This window comes from Stegostoma tigrinum, chromosome 6 (genome assembly GCF_030684315.1).
Source record: "Stegostoma tigrinum isolate sSteTig4 chromosome 6, sSteTig4.hap1, whole genome shotgun sequence".
NCBI classification, from domain to species: Eukaryota; Metazoa; Chordata; class Chondrichthyes; order Orectolobiformes; family Stegostomatidae; genus Stegostoma; species Stegostoma tigrinum.
In genome coordinates, this window is record NC_081359.1 from 106,488,676 (window position 1) to 106,510,913 (window position 22,238).

The window sequence follows — 22,238 nt, forward strand, 5'->3', positions numbered from 1 at the left end:
GCGAGACAGCGAGAGCGAGAGCGAGACAGAGAGAGCGAGAGCGAGACAGAGAGAGCGAGAGCGAGACAGAGAGAGCGAGAGCGAGAGCGAGACAGAGAGAGCGAGAGCGAGACAGAGAGAGCGAGAGCGAGACAGAGAGAGCGAGAGCGAGACAGAGAGAGCGAGAGCGAGACAGAGAGAGCGAGAGCGAGACAGAGAGAGCGAGAGCGAGACAGAGAGAGCGAGAGCGAGAGCGAGAGCGAGACAGCGAGAGCGAGAGCGAGACAGAGAGAGCGAGAGCGAGACAGAGAGAGCGAGAGCGAGACAGAGAGAGCGAGAGCGAGACAGAGAGAGCGAGAGCGAGACAGAGAGAGCGAGAGCGAGACAGAGAGAGCGAGAGCGAGACAGAGAGAGCGAGAGCGAGAGCGAGAGCGAGAGCGAGACAGAGACAGCGAGAGCGAAAGCGAGACAGCGAGAGCGAGAGCGAGACAGAGAGAGCGAGAGCGAGACAGAGAGAGCGAGAGCGAGACAGAGAGAGCGAGAGCGAGACAGAGAGAGCGAGAGCGAGAGCGAGACAGAGAGAGCGAGAGCGAGACAGAGAGAGCGAGAGCGAGACAGAGAGAGCGAGAGCGAGACAGAGACAGCGAGAGCGAGACAGAGACAGCGAGAGCGAGAGCGAGACAGCGAGAGCGAGAGCGAGACAGCGAGAGCGAGAGCGAGACAGAGAGAGCGAGAGCGAGACAGAGAGAGCGAGAGCGAGACAGAGAGAGCGAGAGCGAGACAGAGAGAGCGAGAGCGAGAGCGAGACAGAGAGAGCGAGAGCGAGACAGAGAGAGCGAGAGCGAGACAGAGAGAGCGAGAGCGAGAGCGAGAGCGAGACAGAGACAGCGAGAGCGAGAGCGAGAGCGAGACAGAGAGAGCGAGACAGAGAGAGCGAGAGCGAGACAGAGAGAGCGAGAGCGAGACAGAGAGAGCGAGAGCGAGACAGAGAGAGCGAGAGCGAGACAGAGAGAGCGAGAGCGAGACAGAGAGAGCGAGAGCGAGAGAGCGAGACAGAGAGAGCGAGAGCGAGAGCGAGAGCGAGAGCGAGCGCGATAGCGAGAGCGAGCGCGAGAGAGAGCGAGACAGAGAGAGCGAGACAGAGAGAGCGAGACAGAGAGAGCGAACAAGAGAGAGCGAACAAGAGAGAGCGAGACAGAGAGAGCGAGACAGAGAGAGCGAGACAGAGAGAGCGAGACAGAGAGAGCGAGACAGCGAGAGCGAGACAGCGAGAGCGAGACAGCGAGAGCGAGACAGCGAGAGCGAGACAGCGAGAGCGAGACAGCGAGAGCGAGAGCGAGAGCGAGACAGCGAGAGCGAGACAGCGAGAGGGAGAGGGAGAGGGAGTGGGAGAGCGAGAGGGAGAGCGAGAGGGAGAGCGAGAGGGAGAGCGAGACGGCAAGATCGAGAGCGAGAGCGAGACGGCGAGAGAGAGGGAGAGCGAGAGGGAAAGAGCGCGAGAGGGAGACAGCGCAAGAGGGAGAGAGCGCAAGAGGGAGAGAGCGCAAGAGGGAGAGAGCGCGCTAGAGGGCGAGACAGAGAGAGACAGCGCGAGAGAGAGCGCGCGAGAGAGGGAGAGAGCGCGCGAGAGAGGGAGAGAGCGCGCGAGAGAGGGAGAGAGCGCGCGAGAGAGGGAGAGAGCGCGCGAGAGAGGGAGAGAGCGCGCGAGAGGGAGAGAGAGCGAGAGACCGCGCGCGAGAAAGCGAGAGCAAGAGAGCGCGCGAGAGGGAGCGCGCGCGAGAGAGGGAGCGCGCGCGAGAGAGGGAGAGCGCGCGCGAGAGAGGGAGAGCGCGCGCGAGAGGGAGAGCGCGCGCGAGAGGGAGAGCGCGCGCGAGAGGGAGAGCGCGCGCGAGAGGGAGAGCGCGCGCGAGAGGGAGAGCGCGCGCGAGAGGGAGAGCGCGCGCGAGAGGGAGAGAGCGCGCGAGAGGGAGAGAGCGCGCGAGAGGGAGAGAGCGCGCGAGAGGGAGAGCGCGCGCGAGAGGGAGAGCGCGCGCGAGAGGGAGAGAGCGCGCGAGAGGGAGAGAGCGCGCGAGAGAGAGAGTGCGCGAGAGGGAGAGCACGCGCGTAAGGGCGAGACAGAGAGAGCGTGCGCGCGAGAGAGAGAGCGCGCGAGAGAGGGAGCGCGCGAGAGAGGGAGCGCGCGAGAGAGGGAGCGCGCGAGAGGGAGAGAGCGCGCGAGAGGGAGAGAGCGCGCGAGAGGGAGAGAGCGCGCGAGAGGGAGAGAGCGCGCGAGAGGGAGAGAGCGCGAGAGGGAGAGAGCGCGCGCGCGAGAGAGGGAGCGCGCGAGAGAGGGAGCGCGCGAGAGAGGGAGCGCGCGAGAGAGGGAGAGCGCGAGAGAGGGAGAGCGCGAGAGAGGGAGAGCGCGAGAGAGGGAGAGCGCGAGAGAGGGAGAGCGCGCGTGCGAGAGAGGGAGAGAGCGCGTGCGAGAGAGGGAGAGAGCGCGTGCGAGAGAGGGAGAGAGCGCGCGAGAGGGAGAGAGCGCGCGAGAGGGAGAGCGCGCGTAAGGGCGAGACAGAGAGAGCGCGCGCGCGAGAGAGGGAGAGCGCGCGCGCGAGAGAGGGAGAGCGCGCGCGCGAGAGAGAGCGCGCGAAAGGGCGAGACAGAGAGCGCGAGCGCGAGAGGGAGAGCGCACGCGAGAGGGAGAGCGCGCGCGAGAGGGAGAGCGCCCGCGAGAGGGAGAGCGCCCGCGAGAGGGAGAGAGCGCACGAAAGGGCGAGACAGAGACAGAGCGCGCGCGAGAGGGAGAGCGCGAGAGAGAGCGCCAGAAAGCGAGAGCAAGAGAGCACGCGAGAGGGAGAGCGCGCGCGAGAGGGAGAGCCCGCGCGAGAGGGAGAGCCCGCGCGAGAGGGAGAGCGCGCGCGAGAGGGAGAGCGCGCGCGAGAGGGAGAGCGCGCGCGAGAGGGAGAGCGCGCGCGAGAGGGAGAGCGCGCGAAAGGGCGAGACAGAGAGAGAGCGCGCGAGAGACAGAGCGCGCGAGAGAGGGAGAGAGCGCGCGAGAGGGAGAGAGCGCGCGAGAGGGAGAGAGCGCGCGAGAGCGAGAGAGCCCGCGAGAGGGCGAGACAGGGAGAGACAGCGCGCGAGAGAGAGAGCGCGCAAGAGAGAGAGCGCGCGAGAGAGAGAGCGCGCGAGAGAGAGAGCGCGCGAGAGAGAGAGCGCGTGAAAGCGAGAGCAAGAGAGCGCGCGAAAGGGCGAGACAGAGAGAAACAGCGCGAGAGAGAGCGAGCAAGCGAGAGAGTGCGCGAGAGAGAGCGCGCGAGAGACAGCGCGAGAAAGCGAGAGCATGAGAGCGAGCGCGAGAGAGAGAGAGCGCGACAGAGAGCGAGAGAGAGCGAGAGCGCGAGAGAGAGCGAGAGCGCGAGAGAGCGAGAGCGCGAGAGAGCGAGAGAGCGAGAGCGCGAGAGAGCGAGAGCGCGAGAGAGCGAGAGAGCGAGAGAGCGAGAGCGCGAGAGCGCGAGAGCGCGAGAGCGCGAGAGCGCGAGAGAGCGAGAGCGCGAGAGCGCGAGAGAGCGAGAGCGCGAGAGAGAGCGAGAGAGAGCGAGAGAGAGCGAGAGCGCGAGAGAGAGCGAGAGAGCGAGAGAGCGAGAGAGCGAGAGAGAGAGCACGAGAGCAAGAGCGCGCGAGCGAGAGAGTGCGAGCGAGCGTGAGAGCGCGAGAGGGAGAGCGCGCGCGAGAGGGAGAGAGCGCGCGAGAGGGAGAGAGCGCGCGAGAGGGAGAGAGCGATCGAGAGGGAGAGAGCGATCGAGAGGGCGAGAGCGCGCGAGAGGGCGAGACAGGGAGAGACAGCGCGCGAGAGAGACAGCACGCGAGAGAGAGAGCGCACGAGAGAGAGAGCGCACGAGAGAGAGAGCGCACGAGAGAGAGAGCGCACGAGAGAGAGAGCGCACGAGAGAGAGAGCGCACGAGAGAGAGCGCACGAGAGAGAGAGCGCACGAGAGAGAGAGCGCGCACGAGAGAGAGAGCGCGCGCGAGAGAGAGAGCGCGCGAGAGAGAGAGCGCGTGAAAGCGAGAGCAAGAGAGCGCGCGAAAGGGCGAGACAGAGAGAGACAGCGCGAGAGAGAGCGAGCAAGCGAGAGAGTGCGCGAGAGAGAGCGCGCGAGAGAGAGCGCGAGAAAGCGAGAGCATGAGAGCGAGCGCGAGAGAGAGAGCGCGAGAGAGAGCGAGAGAGCGCGAGAGAGAGCGAGAGAGAGAGCGCGAGAGAGAGAGCGCGAGAGAGAGAGAGAGCGCGAGAGAGAGAGAGAGCGCGAGAGAGAGCGAGAGAGCGAGAGAGCGAGAGAGCGAGAGAGCGAGAGCGCGAGAGCGCGAGAGAGAGCGAGAGAGAGCGAGAGAGAGCGAGAGAGAGCGAGAGAGAGAGCACGAGAGCAAGAGCGCGCGAGCGAGAGAGTGCGAGCGAGCGTGAGAGCGCGAGAGGGAGAGCGCGCGCGAGAGGGCGAGAGCGCGCGCGAGAGAGAGCGCGCGCGAGAGAGAGAGCGCGCGAGAGAGAGAGCGCGCGAGAGAGAGAGCGCGCGAGAGAGAGCGCGCGAGAGAGAGAGCGCGCGAGAGAGAGAGCGCGTGAAAGCGAGAGCAAGAGAGCGCGCGAGAGGGAGAGAGCGCGCGAGAGAGGGAGCGCGCGAGAGAGGGAGCGCGCGAGAGAGGGAGCGCGCGAGAGAGGGAGCGCGCGAGAGAGGGAGCGCGCGAGAGAGGGAGCGCGCGAGAGGGAGAGAGCGCGCGAGAGGGAGAGAGCGCGCGAGAGGGAGAGAGCGCGCTAGAGGGCGAGACAGAGAGAGACAGCGCGAGAGAGAGCGCGCGAGAGAGGGAGAGAGCGCGCGAGAGAGGGAGAGAGCGCGCGAGAGAGGGAGAGAGCGCGCGAGAGAGGGAGAGAGCGCGCGAGAGAGGGAGAGAGCGCGCGAGAGGGAGAGAGAGCGAGAGACCGCGCGCGAGAAAGCGAGAGCAAGAGAGCGCGCGAGAGGGAGCGCGCGCGAGAGAGGGAGAGCGCGCGCGAGAGGGAGAGCGCGCGCGAGAGGGAGAGCGCGCGCGAGAGGGAGAGCGCGCGCGAGAGGGAGAGCGCGCGCGAGAGGGAGAGAGCGCGCGAGAGGGAGAGCGCGCGCGAGAGGGAGAGCGCGCGCGAGAGGGAGAGCGCGCGCGAGAGGGAGAGCGCGCGCGAGAGGGAGAGCGCGCGCGAGAGGGAGAGCGCGCGCGAGAGGGAGAGCGCGCGCGAGAGGGAGAGAGCGCGCGAGAGGGAGAGAGCGCGCGAGAGAGAGAGTGCGCGAGAGGGAGAGCACGCGCGTAAGGGCGAGACAGAGAGAGCGTGCGCGCGAGAGAGGGAGCGCGCGAGAGAGGGAGCGCGCGAGAGAGGGAGCGCGCGAGAGAGGGAGCGCGCGAGAGAGGGAGCGCGCGAGAGAGGGAGCGCGCGAGAGGGAGAGAGCGCGCGAGAGGGAGAGAGCGCGCGAGAGGGAGAGAGCGCGCGAGAGGGAGAGAGCGCGCGAGAGGGAGAGAGCGCGCGAGAAGGAGAGAGCGCGCGAGAAGGAGAGAGCGCGCGAGAGGGAGAGAGCGCGCGAGAGGGAGAGAGCGCGCGAGAGGGAGAGAGCGCGCGAGAGGGAGAGAGCGCGAGAGGGAGAGAGCGCGAGAGGGAGAGAGCGCGCGCGAGAGAGAGGGAGCGCGCGAGAGAGGGAGCGCGCGAGAGAGGGAGAGCGCGAGAGAGGGAGAGCGCGAGAGAGGGAGAGCGCGAGAGAGGGAGAGCGCGAGAGAGGGAGAGCGCGCGTGCGAGAGAGGGAGAGAGCGCGTGCGAGAGAGGGAGAGAGCGCGTGCGAGAGAGGGAGAGAGCGCGCGAGAGGGAGAGAGCGCGCGAGAGGGAGAGCGCGCGTAAGGGCGAGACAGAGAGAGCGCGCGCGCGAGAGAGGGAGAGCGCGCGCGCGAGAGAGGGAGAGCGCGCGCGCGAGAGAGAGCGCGCGAAAGGGCGAGACAGAGAGCGCGAGCGCGAGAGGGAGAGCGCGCGCGAGAGGGAGAGCGCGCGCGAGAGGGAGAGCGCGCGCGAGAGGGAGAGCGCCCGCGAGAGGGAGAGCGCCCGCGAGAGGGAGAGAGCGCACGAAAGGGCGAGACAGAGACAGAGCGCGCGCGAGAGGGAGAGCGCGAGAGAGAGCGCCAGAAAGCGAGAGCAAGAGAGCACGCGAGAGGGAGAGCGCGCGCGAGAGGGAGAGCCCGCGCGAGAGGGAGAGCCCGCGCGAGAGGGAGAGCGCGCGCGAGAGGGAGAGCGCGCGCGAGAGGGAGAGCGCGCGCGAGAGGGAGAGCGCGCGCGAGAGGGAGAGCGCGCGCGAGAGGGAGAGCGCGCGAAAGGGCGAGACAGAGAGAGAGCGCGCGAGAGACAGAGCGCGCGAGAGAGGGAGAGAGCGCGCGAGAGGGAGAGAGCGCGCGAGAGGGAGAGAGCGCGCGAGAGGGAGAGAGCGCGCGAGAGCGAGAGAGCCCGCGAGAGGGCGAGACAGGGAGAGACAGCGCGCGAGAGAGACAGCGCGCGAGAGAGAGAGCGCGCGAGAGAGAGAGCGCGCGAGAGAGAGAGCGCGCGAGAGAGAGAGCGCGCGAGAGAGAGAGCGCGCGAGAGAGAGAGCGCGCGAGAGAGAGAGCGCGCGAGAGAGAGCGCGCGAGAGAGAGAGCGCGCGAGAGAGAGAGCGCGCGAGAGAGAGAGCGCGCGAGAGAGAGAGCGCGTGAAAGCGAGAGCAAGAGAGCGCGCGAAAGGGCGAGACAGAGAGAAACAGCGCGAGAGAGAGCGAGCAAGCGAGAGAGTGCGCGAGAGAGAGCGCGCGAGAGACAGCGCGAGAAAGCGAGAGCATGAGAGCGAGCGCGAGAGAGAGAGAGCGCGACAGAGAGCGAGAGAGAGCGAGAGCGCGAGAGAGCGAGAGCGCGAGAGCGCGAGAGCGCGAGAGAGCGAGAGCGCGAGAGCGCGAGAGAGCGAGAGCGCGAGAGAGCGAGAGAGCGAGAGCGCGAGAGAGAGCGAGAGAGAGCGAGAGAGAGCGAGAGAGAGCGAGAGCGCGAGAGAGAGCGAGAGAGCGAGAGAGCGAGAGAGCGAGAGAGAGAGCACGAGAGCAAGAGCGCGCGAGCGAGAGAGTGCGAGCGAGCGTGAGAGCGCGAGAGGGAGAGCGCGCGCGAGAGGGAGAGAGCGCGCGAGAGGGAGAGAGCGATCGAGAGGGAGAGAGCGATCGAGAGGGCGAGAGCGCGCGAGAGGGCGAGAGCGCGCGAGAGGGCGAGAGCGCGCGAGAGGGCGAGACAGGGAGAGACAGCGCGCGAGAGAGACAGCACGCAAGAGAGAGAGCGCGCGAGAGAGAGAGCGCACGAGAGAGAGAGCGCACGAGAGAGAGAGCGCACGAGAGAGAGAGCGCACGAGAGAGAGAGCGCACGAGAGAGAGCGCACGAGAGAGCGCACGAGAGAGAGAGCGCGCACGAGAGAGAGAGCGCGCGCGAGAGAGAGAGCGCGCGAGAGAGAGAGCGCGTGAAAGCGAGAGCAAGAGAGCGCGCGAAAGGGCGAGACAGAGAGAGACAGCGCGAGAGAGAGCGAGCAAGCGAGAGAGTGCGCGAGAGAGAGCGCGCGAGAGAGAGCGCGAGAAAGCGAGAGCATGAGAGCGAGCGCGAGAGAGAGAGCGCGAGAGAGAGCGAGAGAGCGCGAGAGAGAGCGAGAGAGAGAGCGAGAGAGAGAGAGCGCGAGAGAGAGAGCGCGAGAGCGAGAGCGCGCGAGAGAGAGCGAGAGCGCGAGAGAGAGCGAGAGAGCGAGAGAGCGAGAGAGCGAGAGAGCGAGAGAGCGAGAGCGCGAGAGCGAGCGAGAGAGAGCGAGAGAGAGCGAGAGAGAGCGAGAGAGAGCGAGAGAGAGAGCACGAGAGCAAGAGCGCGCGAGCAAGAGCGCGCGAGCGAGAGAGTGCGAGCGAGCGTGAGAGCGCGAGAGGGAGAGCGCGCGCGAGAGGGAGAGAGCGCGCGAGAGGGCGAGAGCGTGCGAGAGGGCGAGAGCGCGCGAGAGGGCGAGAGCGCGCGAGAGGGCGTGAGCGCGCGAGAGGGAGAGACAGGGAGAGACAGCGCGCGAGAGAGACAGCACGCGAGAGAGAGAGCGCGCGAGAGAGAGAGCGCGCGAGAGAGAGAGCGCGCGAGAGAGAGAGCGCGCGAGAGAGAGAGCGCGTGAAAGCGAGAGGGAGAGAGCGCGCGAGAGGGAGAGAGCGCGCGAGAGGGAGAGAGCGCGCGAGAGGGAGAGAGCGCGAGAGGGAGAGAGCGCGCGAGAGGGAGAGAGCGCGCGAGAGGGAGAGAGCGCGCGAGAGAGAGAGTGCGCGAGAGGGAGAGCACGCGCGTAAGGGCGAGACAGAGAGAGCGTGCGCGCGAGAGAGAGAGCGCGCGAGAGAGGGAGCGCGCGAGAGAGGGAGCGCGCGAGAGAGGGAGCGCGCGAGAGAGGGAGCGCGCGAGAGAGGGAGCGCGCGAGAGGGAGAGAGCGCGCGAGAGGGAGAGAGCGCGCGAGAGGGAGAGAGCGCGCGAGAGGGAGAGAGCGCGCGAGAGGGAGAGAGCGCGAGAGGGAGAGAGCGCGCGCGCGAGAGAGAGAGCGCGCGAGAGAGGGAGCGCGCGAGAGAGGGAGCGCGCGAGAGAGGGAGCGCGCGAGAGAGGGAGCGCGCGAGAGAGGGAGAGCGCGAGAGAGGGAGAGCGCGAGAGAGGGAGCGCGCGTGCGAGAGAGGGAGAGAGCGCGTGCGAGAGAGGGAGAGAGCGCGTGCGAGAGAGGGAGAGAGCGCGTGAGAGGGAGAGAGCGCGCGAGAGGGAGAGAGCGCGCGCGCGAGAGAGGGAGCGCGCGAGAGAGGGAGCGCGCGAGAGAGGGAGCGCGCGAGAGAGGGAGCGCGCGAGAGAGGGAGCGCGCGAGAGAGGGAGCGCGCGAGAGAGGGAGAGCGCGAGAGAGGGAGAGCGCGAGAGAGGGAGAGCGCGAGAGAGGGAGAGCGCGAGCGCGAGAGAGGGAGAGCGCGAGCGCGAGAGAGGGAGAGCGCGCGCGCGAGAGAGGGAGAGCGCAGCGCGCGAGAGAGGGAGAGCGCGCGCGCGAGAGAGGGAGAGCGCGCGCGCGAGAGAGGGAGAGCGCGCGCGCGAGAGAGAGCGCGCGAAAGGGCGAGACAGAGAGCGCGAGCGCGAGAGGGAGAGCGCGCGCGAGAGAGAGAGCGCCCGCGAGAGGGAGAGAGCGCACGAAAGGGCGAGACAGAGACAGAGCGCGCGCGAGAGGGAGAGCGCGAGAGAGAGCGCCAGAAAGCGAGAGCAAGAGAGCGCGCGAGAGGGAGAGCGCGCGCGAGAGGGAGAGCCCGCGCGAGAGGGAGAGCGCGCGCGAGAGGGAGAGCGCGCGCGAGAGGGAGAGCGCGCGCGAGAGGGAGAGCGCGCGCGAGAGGGAGAGCGCGCGCGAGAGGGAGAGCGCGCGCGAGAGGGAGAGCGCGCGCGAGAGGGAGAGCGCGCGAAAGGGCGAGACAGAGAGAGAGCGCGCGAGAGACAGAGCGCGCGAGAGAGGGAGAGAGCGCGCGAGAGGGAGAGAGCGCGCGAGAGGGAGAGAGCGCGCGAGAGCGAGAGAGCCCGCGAGAGGGCGAGACAGGGAGAGACAGCGCGCGAGAGAGACAGCACGCGAGAGAGAGAGCGCGCGAGAGAGAGAGAGCGCGCGAGAGAGAGAGAGCGCGCGAGAGAGAGAGCGCGCGAGAGAGAGTGCGCGCGAGAGAGAGCGCGCGAGAGAGAGAGCGCGTGAAAGCGAGAGCAAGAGAGCGCGCGAAAGGGCGAGACAGAGAGAGACAGCGCGAGAGAGAGCGAGCAAGCGAGAGAGTGCGCGAGAGAGAGCGCGCGAGAGAGAGCGCGCGAGAGAGAGCGCGAGAAAGCGAGAGCATGAGAGCGAGCGCGAGAGAGAGAGAGCGCGACAGAGAGCGAGAGAGAGCGAGAGCGCGAGAGAGAGCGAGAGCGCGAGAGAGAGCGAGAGCGCGAGAGAGAGCGAGAGCGCGAGAGAGAGCGAGAGCGCGAGAGCGAGAGAGAGCGAGAGCGCGAGAGAGAGCGAGAGAGAGCGAGAGAGAGCGAGAGAGAGCGAGAGAGAGCGAGAGAGAGCGAGAGAGAGCGAGAGCGCGAGAGAGAGCGAGAGAGCGAGAGAGCGAGAGAGCGAGAGAGCGAGAGAGCGAGAGAGAGCGAGAGAGAGCGAGAGAGAGCGAGAGAGAGCGAGAGAGAGAGCACGAGAGCAAGAGCGCGCGAGCGAGAGAGTGCGAGCGAGCGTGAGAGCGCGAGAGGGAGAGCGCGCGCGAGAGGGAGAGAGCGCGCGAGAGGGAGAGAGCGCGCGAGAGGGAGAGAGCGCGCGAGAGGGAGAGAGCGCGCGAGAGGGAGAGAGCGCGCGAGAGGGAGAGAGCGATCGAGAGGGAGAGAGCGATCGAGAGGGCGAGAGCGCGCGAGAGGGCGAGACAGGGAGAGACAGCGCGCGAGAGAGACAGCACGCAAGAGAGAGAGCGCGCGAGAGAGAGAGCGCACGAGAGAGAGAGCGCACGAGAGAGAGAGCGCACGAGAGAGAGAGCGCACGAGAGAGAGAGCGCACGAGAGAGCGAGCGCACGAGAGAGAGAGCGCACGAGAGAGAGAGCGCACGAGAGAGAGAGCGCGCACGAGAGAGAGAGCGCGCGCGAGAGAGAGAGCGCGCGAGAGAGAGAGCGCGCGAGAGAGAGAGTGCGTGAAAGCGAGAGCAAGAGAGCGCGCGAAAGGGCGAGACAGAGAGAGACAGCGCGAGAGAGAGCGAGCAAGCGAGAGAGTGCGCGAGAGAGAGCGCGCGAGAGAGAGCGCGAGAAAGCGAGAGCATGAGAGCGAGCGCGAGAGAGAGAGAGCGCGAGAGAGAGCGAGAGAGCGCGAGAGAGAGCGAGAGAGAGAGCGAGAGAGAGAGAGCGCGAGAGAGAGAGAGCGCGAGAGAGCGCGAGAGAGAGCGAGAGAGCGAGAGCGCGAGAGCGAGCGAGAGAGAGCGAGAGAGAGCGAGAGAGAGAGCACGAGAGCAAGAGCGCGCGAGCGAGAGCGCGCGAGCGAGAGAGTGCGAGCGAGCGTGAGAGCGCGAGAGGGAGAGCGCGCGCGAGAGGGAGAGAGCGCGCGAGAGGGAGAGAGCGCGCGAGAGGGCGAGAGCGCGCGAGAGGGCGTGAGCGCGCGAGAGGGCAAGACAGGGAGAGAGAGCGCGCGAGAGAGACAGCACGCGAGAGAGAGAGCGCGCGAGAGAGAGAGCGCGCGAGAGAGAGAGCGCGCGAGAGAGAGAGCGCGCGAGAGAGAGAGCGCGCGAGAGAGAGAGCGCGTGAAAGCGAGAGCAAGAGAGCGCGCGAGAGGGAGAGAGCGCGCGAGAGGGAGAGAGCGCGCGAGAGGGAGAGAGCGCGCGAGAGGGAGAGAGCGCGCGAGAGGGAGAGAGCGCGCGCGCGAGAGAGAGAGCGCGCGAGAGAGGGAGAGCGCGAGAGAGGGAGAGCGCGAGAGAGGGAGAGCGCGAGAGAGGGAGAGCGCGAGAGAGGGAGAGCGCGCGTGCGAGAGAGGGAGAGAGCGCGTGCGAGAGAGGGAGAGAGCGCGTGCGAGAGAGGGAGAGAGCGCGCGAGAGGGAGAGAGCGCGCGAGAGGGAGAGAGCGCGCGAGAGGGAGAGCGCGCGTAAGGGCGAGACAGAGAGAGCGCGCGCGCGAGAGAGGGAGAGCGCGCGCGCGAGAGAGGGAGAGCGCGCGCGCGAGAGAGGGAGAGCGCGCGCGCGAGAGAGGGAGAGCGCGCGCGCGAGAGAGAGCGCGCGAAAGGGCGAGACAGAGAGCGCGAGCGCGAGAGGGAGAGCGCGCGCGAGAGGGAGAGCGCGCGCGAGAGGGAGAGCGCCCGCGAGAGGGAGAGAGCGCACGAAAGGGCGAGACAGAGACAGAGCGCGCGCGAGAGGGAGAGCGCGAGAGAGAGCGCCAGAAAGCGAGAGCAAGAGAGCACGCGAGAGGGAGAGCGCGCGCGAGAGGGAGAGCGCGCGCGAGAGGGAGAGCGCGCGCGAGAGGGAGAGCCCGCGCGAGAGGGAGAGCGCGCGCGAGAGGGAGAGCGCGCGCGAGAGGGAGAGCGCGCGCGAGAGGGAGAGCGCGCGCGAGAGGGAGAGCGCGCGCGAGAGGGAGAGCGCGCGAAAGGGCGAGACAGAGAGAGAGCGCGCGAGAGACAGAGCGCGCGCGAGAGGGAGAGAGCGCGCGAGAGGGAGAGAGCGCGCGAGAGGGAGAGAGCGCGCGAGAGGGAGAGAGCGCGCGAGAGGGAGAGAGCGCGCGAGAGGGAGAGAGCGCGCGAGAGGGAGAGAGCGCGCGAGAAGGAGAGAGCGCGCGAGAGGGAGAGAGCGCGCGAGAGGGAGAGAGCGCGCGAGAGGGAGAGAGCGCGAGAGGGAGAGAGCGCGAGAGGGAGAGAGCGCGCGCGAGAGAGAGGGAGCGCGCGAGAGAGGGAGCGCGCGAGAGAGGGAGAGCGCGAGAGAGGGAGAGCGCGAGAGAGGGAGAGCGCGAGAGAGGGAGAGCGCGAGAGAGGGAGAGCGCGCGTGCGAGAGAGGGAGAGAGCGCGTGCGAGAGAGGGAGAGAGCGCGTGCGAGAGAGGGAGAGAGCGCGCGAGAGGGAGAGAGCGCGCGAGAGGGAGAGCGCGCGTAAGGGCGAGACAGAGAGAGCGCGCGCGCGAGAGAGGGAGAGCGCGCGCGCGAGAGAGGGAGAGCGCGCGAAAGGGCGAGACAGAGAGCGCGAGCGCGAGAGGGAGAGCGCGCGCGAGAGGGAGAGCGCGCGCGAGAGGGAGAGCGCGCGCGAGAGGGAGAGCGCCCGCGAGAGGGAGAGCGCCCGCGAGAGGGAGAGCGCCCGCGAGAGGGAGAGAGCGCACGAAAGGGCGAGACAGAGACAGAGCGCGCGCGAGAGGGAGAGCGCGAGAGAGAGCGCCAGAAAGCGAGAGCAAGAGAGCACGCGAGAGGGAGAGCGCGCGCGAGAGGGAGAGCCCGCGCGAGAGGGAGAGCCCGCGCGAGAGGGAGAGCGCGCGCGAGAGGGAGAGCGCGCGCGAGAGGGAGAGCGCGCGCGAGAGGGAGAGCGCGCGCGAGAGGGAGAGCGCGCGCGAGAGGGAGAGCGCGCGCGAGAGGGAGAGCGCGCGAAAGGGCGAGACAGAGAGAGAGCGCGCGAGAGACAGAGCGCGCGAGAGAGGGAGAGAGCGCGCGAGAGGGAGAGAGCGCGCGAGAGGGAGAGAGCGCGCGAGAGGGAGAGAGCGCGCGAGAGCGAGAGAGCCCGCGAGAGGGCGAGACAGGGAGAGACAGCGCGCGAGAGAGAGAGCGCGCAAGAGAGAGAGCGCACGAGAGAGAGAGCGCGCGAGAGAGAGAGCGCGCGAGAGAGAGAGCGCGCGAGAGAGAGAGCGCGCGAGAGAGAGAGCGCGCGAGAGAGAGAGCGCGCGAGAGAGAGAGCGCGCGAGAGAGAGAGCGCGCGAGAGAGAGAGCGCGTGAAAGCGAGAGCAAGAGAGCGCGCGAAAGGGCGAGACAGAGAGAAACAGCGCGAGAGAGAGCGAGCAAGCGAGAGAGTGCGCGAGAGAGAGCGCGCGAGAGACAGCGCGAGAAAGCGAGAGCATGAGAGCGAGCGCGAGAGAGAGAGAGCGCGACAGAGAGCGAGAGAGAGCGAGAGCGCGAGAGAGCGAGAGCGCGAGAGAGCGAGAGCGCGAGAGCGCGAGAGAGCGAGAGCGCGAGAGCGCGAGAGAGCGAGAGCGCGAGAGAGCGAGAGCGCGAGAGAGCGAGAGAGCGAGAGCGAGAGAGAGCGAGAGAGAGCGAGAGAGAGCGAGAGCGCGAGAGAGAGCGAGAGAGCGAGAGAGCGAGAGAGAGAGCACGAGAGCAAGAGCGCGCGAGCGAGAGAGTGCGAGCGAGCGTGAGAGCGCGAGAGGGAGAGCGCGCGCGAGAGGGAGAGAGCGCGCGAGAGGGAGAGAGCGATCGAGAGGGAGAGAGCGATCGAGAGGGAGAGAGCGATCGAGAGGGCGAGAGCGCGCGAGAGGGCGAGAGCGCGCGAGAGGGCGAGAGCGCGCGAGAGGGCGAGACAGGGAGAGACAGCGCGCGAGAGAGACAGCACGCAAGAGAGAGAGCGCGCGAGAGAGAGAGCGCACGAGAGAGAGAGCGCACGAGAGAGAGAGCGCACGAGAGAGAGAGCGCACGAGAGAGAGAGCGCACGAGAGAGAGCGCACGAGAGAGAGAGCGCACGAGAGAGAGAGCGCGCACGAGAGAGAGAGCGCGCGCGAGAGAGAGAGCGCGCGAGAGAGAGAGCGCGTGAAAGCGAGAGCAAGAGAGCGCGCGAAAGGGCGAGACAGAGAGAGACAGCGCGAGAGAGAGCGAGCAAGCGAGAGAGTGCGCGAGAGAGAGCGCGCGAGAGAGAGCGCGAGAAAGCGAGAGCATGAGAGCGAGCGAGAGAGAGCGAGAGAGCGCGAGAGAGAGCGAGAGAGAGAGCGAGAGAGAGAGAGCGCGAGAGAGAGAGCGCGAGAGCGAGAGCGCGCGAGAGAGAGCGAGAGCGCGAGAGAGAGCGAGAGAGCGAGAGAGCGAGAGAGCGAGAGAGCGAGAGAGCGAGAGAGCGAGAGCGCGAGAGCGAGCGAGAGAGAGCGAGAGAGAGCGAGAGAGAGCGAGAGAGAGCGAGAGAGAGAGCACGAGAGCAAGAGCGCGCGAGCAAGAGCGCGCGAGCGAGAGCGCGCGAGCGAGAGAGTGCGAGCGAGCGTGAGAGCGCGAGAGGGAGAGCGCGCGCGAGAGGGAGAGAGCGCGCGAGAGGGCGAGAGCGTGCGAGAGGGCGAGAGCGCGCGAGAGGGCGAGAGCGCGCGAGAGGGCGTGAGCGCGCGAGAGGGAGAGACAGGGAGAGACAGCGCGCGAGAGAGACAGCACGCGAGAGAGAGAGCGCGCGAGAGAGAGAGCGCGCGAGAGAGAGAGCGCGCGAGAGAGAGAGCGCGCGAGAGAGAGAGCGCGCGAGAGAGAGAGCGCGTGAAAGCGAGAGGGAGAGAGCGCGCGAGAGGGAGAGAGCGCGCGAGAGGGAGAGAGCGCGCGAGAGGGAGAGAGCGCGCGAGAGGGAGAGAGCGCGCGAGAGGGAGAGAGCGCGCGAGAGAGAGAGTGCGCGAGAGGGAGAGCACGCGCGTAAGGGCGAGACAGAGAGAGCGTGCGCGCGAGAGAGAGAGCGCGCGAGAGAGGGAGCGCGCGAGAGAGGGAGCGCGCGAGAGAGGGAGCGCGCGAGAGAGGGAGCGCGCGAGAGGGAGAGAGCGCGCGAGAGGGAGAGAGCGCGCGAGAGGGAGAGAGCGCGCGAGAGGGAGAGAGCGCGAGAGGGAGAGAGCGCGAGAGGGAGAGAGCGCGCGCGCGAGAGAGAGAGCGCGCGAGAGAGGGAGCGCGCGAGAGAGGGAGCGCGCGAGAGAGGGAGCGCGCGAGAGAGGGAGAGCGCGAGAGAGGGAGAGCGCGAGAGAGGGAGCGCGCGTGCGAGAGAGGGAGAGAGCGCGTGCGAGAGAGGGAGAGAGCGCGTGAGAGGGAGAGAGCGCGCGAGAGGGAGAGAGCGCGCGCGCGAGAGAGGGAGCGCGCGAGAGAGGGAGCGCGCGAGAGAGGGAGCGCGCGAGAGAGGGAGCGCGCGAGAGAGGGAGCGCGCGAGAGAGGGAGCGCGCGAGAGAGGGAGAGCGCGAGAGAGGGAGAGCGCGAGAGAGGGAGAGCGCGAGCGCGAGAGAGGGAGAGCGCGAGCGCGAGAGAGGGAGAGCGCGCGCGCGAGAGAGGGAGAGCGCGCGCGCGAGAGAGGGAGAGCGCGCGCGCGAGAGAGGGAGAGCGCGCGCGCGAGAGAGGGAGAGCGCGCGCGCGAGAGAGAGCGCGCGAAAGGGCGAGACAGAGAGCGCGAGCGCGAGAGGGAGAGCGCGCGCGAGAGAGAGAGCGCCCGCGAGAGGGAGAGAGCGCACGAAAGGGCGAGACAGAGACAGAGCGCGCGCGAGAGGGAGAGCGCGAGAGAGAGCGCCAGAAAGCGAGAGCAAGAGAGCGCGCGAGAGGGAGAGCGCGCGCGAGAGGGAGAGCCCGCGCGAGAGGGAGAGCGCGCGCGAGAGGGAGAGCGCGCGCGAGAGGGAGAGCGCGCGCGAGAGGGAGAGCGCGCGCGAGAGGGAGAGCGCGCGCGAGAGGGAGAGCGCGCGCGAGAGGGAGAGCGCGCGAAAGGGCGAGACAGAGAGAGAGCGCGCGAGAGACAGAGCGCGCGAGAGAGGGAGAGAGCGCGCGAGAGGGAGAGAGCGCGCGAGAGCGAGAGAGCCCGCGAGAGGGCGAGACAGGGAGAGACAGCGCGCGAGAGAGACAGCACGCGAGAGAGAGAGCGCGCGAGAGAGAGAGAGCGCGCGAGAGAGAGAGAGCGCGCGAGAGAGAGAGAGCGCGCGAGAGAGAGAGCGCGCGAGAGAGAGTGCGCGCGAGAGAGAGCGCGCGAGAGAGAGAGCGCGTGAAAGCGAGAGCAAGAGAGCGCGCGAAAGGGCGAGACAGAGAGAGACAGCGCGAGAGAGAGCGAGCAAGCGAGAGAGTGCGCGAGAGAGAGCGCGCGAGAGAGAGCGCGCGAGAGAGAGCGCGAGAAAGCGAGAGCATGAGAGCGAGCGCGAGAGAGAGAGAGCGCGACAGAGAGCGAGAGAGAGCGAGAGCGCGAGAGAGAGCGAGAGCGCGAGAGAGAGCGAGAGCGCGAGAGAGAGCGAGAGCGCGAGAGAGAGCGAGAGCGCGAGAGAGAGCGAGAGCGCGAGAGCGAGAGAGAGCGAGAGCGCGAGAGAGAGCGAGAGAGAGCGAGAGAGAGCGAGAGAGAGCGAGAGCGCGAGAGAGAGCGAGAGAGCGAGAGAGCGAGAGAGCGAGAGAGCGAGAGAGCGAGAGAGCGAGAGAGCGAGAGAGAGCGAGAGAGAGCGAGAGAGAGCGAGAGAGAGAGCACGAGAGCAAGAGCGCGCGAGCGAGAGAGTGCGAGCGAGCGTGAGAGCGCGAGAGGGAGAGCGCGCGCGAGAGGGAGAGAGCGCGCGAGAGGGAGAGAGCGCGCGAGAGGGAGAGAGCGCGCGAGAGGGAGAGAGCGCGCGAGAGGGAGAGAGCGCGCGAGAGGGAGAGAGCGATCGAGAGGGAGAGAGCGATCGAGAGGGAGAGAGCGATCGAGAGGGCGAGAGCGCGCGAGAGGGCGAGACAGGGAGAGACAGCGCGCGAGAGAGACAGCACGCGAGAGAGAGAGCGCGCGAGAGAGAGAGCGCACGAGAGAGAGAGCGCACGAGAGAGAGAGCGCACGAGAGAGAGAGCGCACGAGAGAGAGAGCGCACGAGAGAGCGAGCGCACGAGAGAGAGAGCGCACGAGAGAGAGAGCGCACGAGAGAGAGAGCGCGCACGAGAGAGAGAGCGCGCGCGAGAGAGAGAGCGCGCGAGAGAGAGAGCGCGCGAGAGAGAGAGTGCGTGAAAGCGAGAGCAAGAGAGCGCGCGAAAGGGCGAGACAGAGAGAGACAGCGCGAGAGAGAGCGAGCAAGCGAGAGAGTGCGCGAGAGAGAGCGCGCGAGAGAGAGCGCGAGAAAGCGAGAGCATGAGAGCGAGCGCGAGAGAGAGAGAGCGCGAGAGAGAGCGAGAGAGCGCGAGAGAGAGCGAGAGAGAGAGCGAGAGAGAGAGAGCGCGAGAGAGAGAGAGCGCGAGAGAGCGCGAGAGAGAGCGAGAGAGCGAGAGCGCGAGAGCGAGCGAGAGAGAGCGAGAGAGAGCGAGAGAGAGAGCACGAGAGCAAGAGCGCGCGAGCGAGAGCGCGCGAGCGAGAGAGTGCGAGCGAGCGTGAGAGCGCGAGAGGGAGAGCGCGCGCGAGAGGGAGAGAGCGCGCGAGAGGGAGAGAGCGCGCGAGAGGGCGAGAGCGCGCGAGAGGGCGTGAGCGCGCGAGAGGGCAAGACAGGGAGAGAGAGCGCGCGAGAGAGACAGCACGCGAGAGAGAGAGCGCGCGAGAGAGAGAGCGCGCGAGAGAGAGAGCGCGCGAGAGAGAGAGCGCGCGAGAGAGAGAGCGCGCGAGAGAGAGAGCGCGTGAAAGCGAGAGCAAGAGAGCGCGCGAGAGGGAGAGAGCGCGCGAGAGGGAGAGAGCGCGCGAGAGGGAGAGAGCGCGCGAGAGGGAGAGAGCGCGCGCGCGAGAGAGAGAGCGCGCGAGAGAGGGAGAGCGCGAGAGAGGGAGAGCGCGAGAGAGGGAGAGCGCGAGAGAGGGAGAGCGCGAGAGAGGGAGAGCGCGAGAGAGGGAGAGCGCGCGTGCGAGAGAGGGAGAGAGCGCGTGCGAGAGAGGGAGAGAGCGCGTGCGAGAGAGGGAGAGAGCGCGTGCGAGAGAGGGAGAGAGCGCGCGAGAGGGAGAGAGCGCGCGAGAGGGAGAGAGCGCGCGAGAGGGAGAGCGCGCGTAAGGGCGAGACAGAGAGAGCGCGCGCGCGAGAGAGGGAGAGCGCGCGCGCGAGAGAGGGAGAGCGCGCGCGCGAGAGAGGGAGAGCGCGCGCGCGAGAGAGGGAGAGCGCGCGCGCGAGAGAGAGCGCGCGAAAGGGCGAGACAGAGAGCGCGAGCGCGAGAGGGAGAGCGCGCGCGAGAGGGAGAGCGCGCGCGAGAGGGAGAGCGCCCGCGAGAGGGAGAGAGCGCACGAAAGGGCGAGACAGAGACAGAGCGCGCGCGAGAGGGAGAGCGCGAGAGAGAGCGCCAGAAAGCGAGAGCAAGAGAGCACGCGAGAGGGAGAGCGCGCGCGAGAGGGAGAGCGCGCGCGAGAGGGAGAGCCCGCGCGAGAGGGAGAGCGCGCGCGAGAGGGAGAGCGCGCGCGAGAGGGAGAGCGCGCGCGAGAGGGAGAGCGCGCGCGAGAGGGAGAGCGCGCGAAAGGGCGAGACAGAGAGAGAGCGCGCGAGAGACAGAGCGCGCGCGAGAGGGAGAGAGCGCGCGAGAGGGAGAGAGCGCGCGAGAGGGAGAGAGCGCGCGAGAGGGAGAGAGCGCGCGAGAGCGAGAGCGCGCGAGAGAGAGAGCGCGCGAGAGAGAGAGCAAGAGAGCGCGCGAAAGGGCGAGACAGAGAGAGACAGCGCGAGAGAGAGCGAGCAAGCGAGAGAGTGCGCGAGAGAGAGCGCGCGAGAGAGAGCGCGAGAAAGCGAGAGCATGAGAGCGAGCGCGAGAGAGAGAGAGCGCGACAGAGAGCGAGAGAGAGCGAGAGCGCGAGCGCGAGAGCGCGAGAGAGCGAGAGAGCGAGAGCGCGAGAGAGAGCGAGAGAGAGCGAGAGAGAGCGAGAGAGAGCGAGAGAGAGCGAGAGAGAGCGAGAGAGAGCGCGAGAGAGAGCGAGAGAGCGAGAGAGCGAGAGAGCGAGAGAGAGCGAGAGAGAGCGAGAGAGAGCGAGAGAGAGAGCACGAGAGCAAGAGCGCGCGAGCGAGAGAGTGCGAGCGAGCGTGAGAGCGCGAGAGGGAGAGCGCGCGCGAGAGGGAGAGAGCGCGCGAGAGGGAGAGAACGATCGAGAGGGAGAGAGCGTTCGAGAGGGCGAGAGCGCGCGAGAGGGCGAGACAGGGAGAGACAGCGCGCGAGAGAGACAGCGCGCGAGAGAGAGAGCGCACGAGAGAGAGAGCGCACGAGAGAGAGAGCGCACGAGAGAGAGAGCGCACGAGAGAGAGAGCGCACGAGAGAGAGCGCACGAGAGAGAGAGCGCACGAGAGAGAGAGCGCGCACGAGAGAGAGAGCGCGCACGAGAGAGAGAGCGCGCACGAGAGAGAGCGCGCGCGAGAGAGAGAGCGCGCGAGAGAGAGAGCGCGTGAAAGCGAGAGCAAGAGAGCGCGCGAAAGGGCGAGACAGAGAGAGACAGCGCGAGAGAGAGCGAGCAAGCGAGAGAGTGCGCGAGAGAGAGCGCGCGAGAGAGAGCGCGAGAAAGCGAGAGCATGAGAGCGAGCGCGAGAGAGAGAGCGCGAGAGAGAGCGAGAGAGCGAGAGAGAGAGCGAGAGAGAGAGCGAGAGAGAGAGCGAGAGAGAGAGAGCGCGAGAGAGAGAGAGCGCGAGAGAGAGAGAGCGCGAGAGAGAGCGAGAGCGCGAGAGAGAGCGAGAGAGCGAGAGAGCGAGAGAGCGAGAGCGCGAGAGCGCGAGAGCGCGAGAGCGAGCGAGAGAGAGCGAGAGAGAGCGAGAGAGAGCGAGAGAGAGCGAGAGAGAGAGCACGAGAGCAAGAGCGCGCGAGCGAGAGAGCGCGCGAGAGGGAGAGAGCGCGCGAGAGGGAGAGAGCGCGCGAGAGGGCGAGAGCGCGCGAGAGGGCGAGAGCGCGCGAGAGGGCGTGAGCGCGCGAGAGGGCGTGAGCGCGCGAGAGGGCGAGACAGGGAGAGACAGCGCGCGAGAGAGACAGCACGCGAGAGAGAGAGCGCGCGAGAGAGAGAGCGCGCGAGAGAGAGAGCGCGCGCGAGAGAGAGCGCGTGAAAGCGAGAGCAAGAGAGCGCGCGAAAGGGCGAGACAGAGAGAGACAGCGCGAGAGAGAGCGAGCAAGCGAGAGAGTGCGCGAGAGAGAGCGCGCGAGAGAGCGCGCGAGAGAGAGAGCGCGAGAAAGCGAGAGCATGAGAGCGAGCGCGAGAGAGAGCGAGCGCGAGAGAGAGAGAGCGCGACAGAGAGCGAGAGAGCGCGACAGAGAGCGAGAGAGCGCGACAGAGAGCGAGAGAGAGAGCGAGAGAGAGCGAGAGAGAGAGCGAGAGAGAGCGAGAGCGCGAGAGAGAGCGAGAGAGAGCGAGAGAGAGCGAGAGAGAGCGAGAGAGAGCGAGAGAGAGCGAGAGAGAGCGAGAGCGCGAGAGAGAGCGAGAGAGAGCGAGAGAGAGCGAGAGAGCGAGAGAGAGCGAGAGAGAGCGAGAGAGAGCACGAGAGAGAGAGCACGAGAGCAAGAGCGCGCGAGCGAGAGAGTGCGAGCGAGCGTGAGAGCGCGAGAGGGAGAGCGCGCGCGAGAGGGAGAGCGCGCGCGATAGGGAGAGCGCGCGCGAGAGGGAGAGCGCGCGCGAGAGGGAGAGCGCGCGCGAGAGGGAGAGCGCGCGCGAGAGGGAGAGCGCGCGAGCGAGAGAGAGCGCGAGAAAGGGCGAGACAGAGAGAGACAGCGCGAGAGAGAGCGAGCAAGCGAGAGAGCGCGCGAGAGAGCGAGCGCGACAGAGAGCGAGATAGAGAGCGAGAGAGCGCGAGAGCGAGAGCGCGAGCAAGAGAGCGCGAGCAAGAGAGCGCGAGCAAGAGAGCGCGAGCAAGAGAGCGCGAGCGCGCGAGAGAGAGCGCGAGAGAGAGCGCGAGAGAGAGCGCGAGAGAGAGCGAGCAAGTGAGAGTGCGAGAGAGAGCTAGAGCGCGAGCGAGAGAGAGCGAAAGCGCGAGAGCGGGCGAGAGAGAGAGCCCGAGAGAGAGAGCACGCGCGAGAGAGAGAGCGCGAGAGCAAGAGTGAGAGCGCGCGTGAGCAAGCGAGAGAGCGCGCAAGAGAAAGAGGGCGAGAGCAAGCGCGGGGGAGAGAGAGAGAGAGAGAGAGAGAGAGAGAGAGAGAGAGAGAGAGAGAGAGAGAGAGAGAGAGAGCAGGAGAGAGAGGCGGGGGGAGAGAGAGGGAGAGAGAGGGAGGGAGACAGCCAAGCATAGTGACTTAATGCCTACCTGAACAGAATGTGCAAATAGGAGCCCAGGCCTGTCAGAATGTGCCACCAAGCATGAAAATGCGTCATGGCGCCTAAGATTTGGAATGGTAACTTCTGCCGGATATCCCTTGAGAGAGAAATGATACTAATTACATTTCAAAAGTCACCCAAAAGGTATATTTTACCATTACTAGCAATTTTGATGTCAAAAGTTAGCAGCTTATACTAGGGCAGTTCAATGGTTGTCAGGAGTTCTTTTGCCAAGCAACACATTAAGGATTCCCATAATTTACAATAACAGATTCATCTCAAGTTTTTTGGCCAAGACCACTTAACATCCACCCCACACACATTCCAGTAAGTACCAAGGAACGGATATACATATAAGAAACTTGGAAATGGAAAGAGAGATTAAAATTTCAAAATGTGGTCATGATACAAAACATGGAAGTGCAGTGAAAGATTAGTTTGATTTGAGCCAATTGTAATGGGACATCAAGAAGCTTACAGGACAGATAGACAAGTGACATTTGGGATTTTAATACAGAGGTGTTGCATTTTGGTAGAAGGAAACAGCAAGTTGGCACAGACACAATATATTAAATGGCCTTCTTTCTGCTGAAACTATTCCACAATTATAGATTTCATAATTTAATCATTCTAAACAGCATGCAAGGACAGCAGGCAAGGAATCTGGTTGTCAGAATGTGGATGTGCGATTATTGTAGGAGGGGCAGGAT

At 67.3% G+C, this 22,238-nt stretch overlaps 1 protein-coding gene across 2 annotated transcripts in view; it reads right to left on the bottom strand.

Moving 5' to 3' along the window:
* acer3 (alkaline ceramidase 3) overlaps positions 1–22,238 on the bottom strand; it is a 188,718-nt gene that overhangs the window by 20,136 nt on the left and 146,344 nt on the right. The window contains exon 9 of one of the 2 annotated variants that reach the window (XM_048532129.2): positions 21,518–21,625. The exons of the other annotated variant lie outside the window; for it this stretch is intronic. Coding sequence (XP_048388086.1) covers positions 21,518–21,625 — 108 coding nt within the window. The remainder of the gene's footprint in view (positions 1–21,517; positions 21,626–22,238) is intronic. 2 annotated transcript variants of the gene reach the window in all.